The sequence below is a fragment of the Oreochromis aureus genome, linkage group 3 (genome assembly GCF_013358895.1).
Source record: "Oreochromis aureus strain Israel breed Guangdong linkage group 3, ZZ_aureus, whole genome shotgun sequence".
Lineage (NCBI taxonomy): Eukaryota > Metazoa > Chordata > Actinopteri > Cichliformes > Cichlidae > Oreochromis > Oreochromis aureus.
Window position 1 is genome coordinate 26,788,025 of NC_052944.1, and position 5,404 is coordinate 26,793,428.

The 5,404-nt window shown below is 39.8% G+C and overlaps 1 protein-coding gene across 1 annotated transcript; it reads right to left on the reverse strand.

Moving 5' to 3' along the window:
- Nucleotides 1–4,771, reverse strand: LOC116333585 (prostaglandin reductase 1-like). The gene is made up of 9 exons (XM_031756836.2): nucleotides 4,666–4,771; nucleotides 4,360–4,485; nucleotides 4,199–4,244; nucleotides 4,015–4,074; nucleotides 2,879–3,046; nucleotides 2,306–2,579; nucleotides 2,120–2,225; nucleotides 303–421; nucleotides 1–214 (listed from the first exon to the last, which is right to left on the reverse strand). Exons 2-9 carry the CDS (start codon nucleotides 4,463–4,465, stop codon nucleotides 104–106), a joined length of 990 nt encoding a protein of 329 aa, XP_031612696.1. The 5' UTR covers nucleotides 4,466–4,485; nucleotides 4,666–4,771; the 3' UTR covers nucleotides 1–103.
- Between the last annotated feature and the right edge of the window lie 633 nt (nucleotides 4,772–5,404).

The window sequence follows — 5,404 nt, forward strand, 5'->3', positions numbered from 1 at the left end:
TATAACAATTTATTGCTAAGTCCGTCATTCATATGTAGGTTTGTTTAAAATTATATCAGTTTTCAGTAATGCTGGCTCTCTTGCATTGAACTCTTGTTTCTCTTCAGACTGCGACAACGGCCTTGCCGATGTTTTCTCCCTGCAGCATCCCCATAAAAGCAGCCGGCATGTTTTCAAAGCCTTTTGTGACGTGCTCCCGACACTGCAGTTTGCCCTGTGAACACACAATAAACGGATCACAAATAAGTGTATATGTTTACTTAAAGGAAATCATCCAGCATCATAAAAACTAAATAACTAACCTCTTTCACCCACGCCAAGAGTCTCCTAAGGGTTTCAGGGTGCTTGTGCTGCCACCTGGTTATCAAGAAGCCCTCCATCTTCAGTTCCTTGATGATCATAGTGAAATAGGGGTACGGCCCTAAAACACAGATAGTTCAAAATAAAAATATGACTTTAACTTACAGTTTTTCTCAGTCACTTTGGTGCGTTTCTCAGAACACCATCAACATTTGCACAGCAGTTAGTGCATTTGCCAAAACAATTAATGCAAACTGCAAAACCTAGTGGATAGCCTGCAAAAGCACGTCACATGCACAGAATTGATTATCCATACCGCAAAAGCAAGTATCCATGTCAATGAAACTGCCAGTGCCATCAAAATGAAAAGTCTTGACACCATCTGTATGAACAAGATAGTCAAATGGCATTGTCATGTTTCCACTATGACAGTTTATAATTTCAGTGTTTCCCATTGCAAAAACAATTGGTGACACCTGAAAATGCTGACGACAGCACTATGGCCTACCTGTACAGCCATCTGAAATGTGCAGTGAAGTCACTGTAGATGTTATGGGAGTCTTGGGAGTAACTGAGACACTGAATACGTACGTTTCACATTTCCATTGTGTAGAAGTGTTTGTAATCCTACAGAATTGTGCAAAAGAAAAATATGCTACAGTCACTTGTTCACTGTAGAATACATGTAAACATAAAATCACCCATTTGGTAGAGCTGTGCACTAATGTGAACAATAAACAGCACATGTAACAGTACAGTAAATCATTCTGACACATCCAGACGTTCCTGTCTGTCTGGCCACATATTTTCATCTACATCACAACAGATGTTATCCCTCGCAATGCAGCGAGGAAAGTATCTCCTGGAGTGGCGAATCCATCCTCTGCAGGACTCTGCTGTGATGTCATCACAAGCTTTTGTAGATTCAGTATGCACCTCATGCCAATCCTGTATGTTGGTTTACATTATATATATACTTGTAGCGTAGGGGATACTGTAACGCGATTCACCTATGACTGGGTAGAAGAGGCTTTTCATTGGTTGCAAGTAAGAGTAACACACACCAATTTTCATTAGTATGAGATAAGGTTCACCTGAGAAAAGTAATTTATGGAGATTTTCATGGAAACTCCTTAAAAATAGGGTTTTCAAAATGGGTGTACAAATTGTTTGACAAGATGTTCAACAATTTTGAGTGCACTGACACAAGCAATGAAATGAAGACTATTAGTTGTATGGACAATGACTATTCAGCCGGTACAAGTATAAATAATTGTGACATTCATGATAGAAGCAAGGAGATAGTGATGAATAGCAAGTCAAAAGTGACCATTCTTTAGATATTTGTACTTACTCAACTGCTTCATGTCCAAAGGCATTTGCCTTTGTACGAAATGAACATGGAACCGCCACAATGTTGTGCCAAAACGACTACATGTTGTGGAGGTTGAACTAACTATTGTGCAAAGTTTAATTCTGTTGTGAGAAATGCACCAAAGCAACTGAGAAAAACTGTAAACTCCAAGGAAACAACAATTTATGTCTATGACTGTCTTTGTGGCACCAAAGATATTAGGGATCTTCAGCAGTGCAGCAGCTCCCTCTAGTGGAAAAAGGCATTAATACTTGAGACATTGCTATGAGTGTGTTGACTGAATTTCACCAAAATGGGAAGGTTGTTAAAACTTGTAGGATTTCATCTCGAAGTACCACTTTAAATGTATATTCCTCGTGCTGTGGTGCAGATCCTGTCTGAAGGTGAAGTCAGAAAACCTTCAGGAGTTTTGAAAATAAAAAGTAAACTGGGGCAGTAACACACCTGTCTGGGGTTCACTGTCATTGTAGGTGGAGATACTTCCACACACAGCGATTCTTCCAAAGTTCTTCATCTGCTGCAGGGCAACGAATGAAGACGGGCCTCCCACCTAAAATCAAAGATCGAGAGAAGAGCTCAGCAGTGATTAAATATTACATGCAAGCTTGAAACTGCACCACCACTGCTCACGTTTTCAAAGAAGCAATCGTATCCTTCAGGTGAAGCCTTCCTCAGAGCCTCCTCCAGGGAACCCACAGTTTTGTAGTTGAAGACCTCATCAAATCCCAGCTCTTTGAGGTAAGCCACTTTGGCATCAGAGCCCGCCGAGCCCACCACCTTACAGCCCTTGATCTTGGCGATCTGTCCCACCACGGAGCCCACCGCTCCAGCTGCAGCGTTCACCAGCAGGGTCTCACCCTTCTGGAGTCCCAACACTTCCTCTATCCCATAAACAGCCGTCAGTCTGCAGAGAGACAGAAACAGTAAATCCAGCTGTTTTGACTCAATTTGGACTCAAAACTCTTTGGGTTTCATATAAACTCTAATTACTTTTTTAAAATGGTCATTAATTAATGCATATATAATGACTTCAGCTCACACGCAAGACAAAACACCTGGAAATTCTTACTTTTTCTTAAAAGGCTATTTCCGCTTATTACTGACTCTGTTGTCTATTAGCACTTTTAGCTGTGAACTAAGAGCAAATGTACTTTAAAATGCTAAATTCATATGATCCATGCAGGTTACTTAAATCTGTCTTACCCGGGCATCCCGATGGCACCCAGAGCCAGAGACAAGGACATATCTTTAGGCCACTCGGGCAGGATGGGAGTGAGGCCGGTCCCATCACTGAGTGTGTGGGTTCTCCACCCACTGTTACTCACAACGTGGCTTCCCACAGGGAATTCTGGATGTTTACTCTGGATGACTCTAAAGGAAAGAAAAAAAAGCATCTATCAACCAAGTGATTTTCAGCTGTGGTCACCTCAGTCTGAGCTAAACCGTCTGAGATTCACTAATACTAGAATACGGACAGTATGAATCATAGCGTTTATACTGTCTGGGTGTGAGAAATAGTTTATACCCAAAAGAGTAACAGGAACATTTTTTAATATCTATAGATCTTTTATTATAAGCTATCTGTCAAGTCTGTCTATCATAGCCTTTAAGACAGATGTAAATTCCAGGTCTGAAAATGAAGCCAGTGCCTTAATGTTGTATTCGTTTTCCTGGCCAATAGAGGGCAGCTTTGTTTTTGGAAATAGCCCACAGCAGTGATTCCCAAAGTGTGGACCAGGCGCCCCTGGTGGACTGTGAAGGTACTGCAGTTGGACTTATTGAGTTTGACTTGAAGTTCGTGTCCCAGTGGCAGGTACATTAAGTACAAAGAAAGAATTTGGCAAGTGTTGCTAAAGAAGGTCATCAGGTTAAAGTGAAATTCACTCAACAGCCATACTAAAATGAATCTGAGCACTTATCTAAATTCACTTTAGGTTCAATCATCAAAAACTGTAAGCAAAGAATATGAAGATGGATGGCTGATGGCAGCCTCGGTAATGTTTTCTATAGTAGTTCCTTTGTTTTTGTTAGTCCAGTGTTTCTGACTGATTGCTTTAATCAGCGCAGAACTGCAAATCAGTTCACCCAAATCAATTTCCCAGCATTTCGCTCAAGCACAGTTTTTCTGAACTCTTTACCCGAACTATGCTTCTGCACTGAATCTATGTAAAGCCTTACAGCATAGCCTATGCAAGTGGATAAATAGATAGACTGGAAATTTACGCAAACATTTGGTAATCATCAGCAGATGATCACTGTGTCATTTTTCAGTACACATCAGAATCACATCACAACAGATAAAAGGTGTTTCCGAGTGTTAGTGTGTTTGTGTTTCGTACTTGGCCACTTGACTTCCAATCATCACATCTCCCTCCTTCATGCTGATTTTGCTGAATGGCCTGTTGGGACCAGCAGTGTGTTATAGAGGATATGTTTTAGCTTTTCAGAACAACAAAATATTTTTATCATAAGTGTTAATTATAATGAAAATAATTGAAATAAGTTGCTCTGTTCTCTTCCCACCTCATGTACGGGTCAACACTGAGAAACACCGCTTCCAGTAGCACCTCTGCAAACAAAAGTGCACACATTTAAAGCGCTACGTGTTTAATTTTTAACAAACACTGACGAGTGTGCATTCCTGCTCAAGCCTTAAGTAAAGAGATGAAACAATCTCTTCTTGCCTCCATCTTTGGGCTCAGGGAATTCCTCCACCTTCAGCCCAAAGTCGCTTTTCTTTGGGAAGCCGTCAAAATGCTTAGCCATGACCCACGACTTAGCTTTCACCATGATTCTTCTTTTTATGGCAGCTGTAAGAAATATTTACCTTTAATGTTACCAAACTCAAAGGAGAAAAATGCAAAAGCGCTGTGTCATCCACAACAGTGCAAATACAGGTTTAATGAAAACTGCAGCTAAAGAATAACTATGTTTTATTACACATTTACTCGGTGTAATACTGTATTGTACTAGTGTGTATGTGGTACTACCTTTATTTTTCCAGACTCAATCCACCATTGATGGTTTACAGTCCACCAAAAACTTTCTCTGGTGCCCTGAAAACCTTCCTTTTGTCTCCCTTTTTTTAAAGTTGCATTAACAACAACAACAACAAGAAAAAAACACAGAAGAAGAGTTTATTTCTTCTACTACTTTTTTTCCAAACAACTTGACTCACTGACTAAATAGCACCACCTTGTAGCAGAGGCTGTGCAATCCATATGTTCAAAAGTGGAACAAGAGAAAAAAACACTAGCATTACACAAAATACTAACATTAACCGACCACTGACCATTTGTGATCAAATTGATTAAAAAAATGTATGGTCAGATAAATGATATCTAACAATATTTGTAAGAACAATTTCAAATGAAACTTTGTGTCCCTTTTATTCACTTCTAAATACAATGAAAAACAATACAATTTAACTGTTCATACACAGATACAACTGTAGTGGAGTATCAGATATTTTATGGTCAGTAGCAAGTAGTGCTGGGCGATATGGAAAAAATATTTATCACGATATGAATTATTTTATATCACGATAACGATATGTATCACGATATACCACCTGACCTGTGGTCATCTGGAAAGTATGCAGTCTGGTTCTATTCTCTTTGCCACAGGCTATTTAACCCTTTAAGACCTACCATAGAACCAAGTCCGCCAGAGCTTATCTTTACATTTTACATGCTGTAGTGCCATTTGTGGGAGCATTTCTAGTTGCTA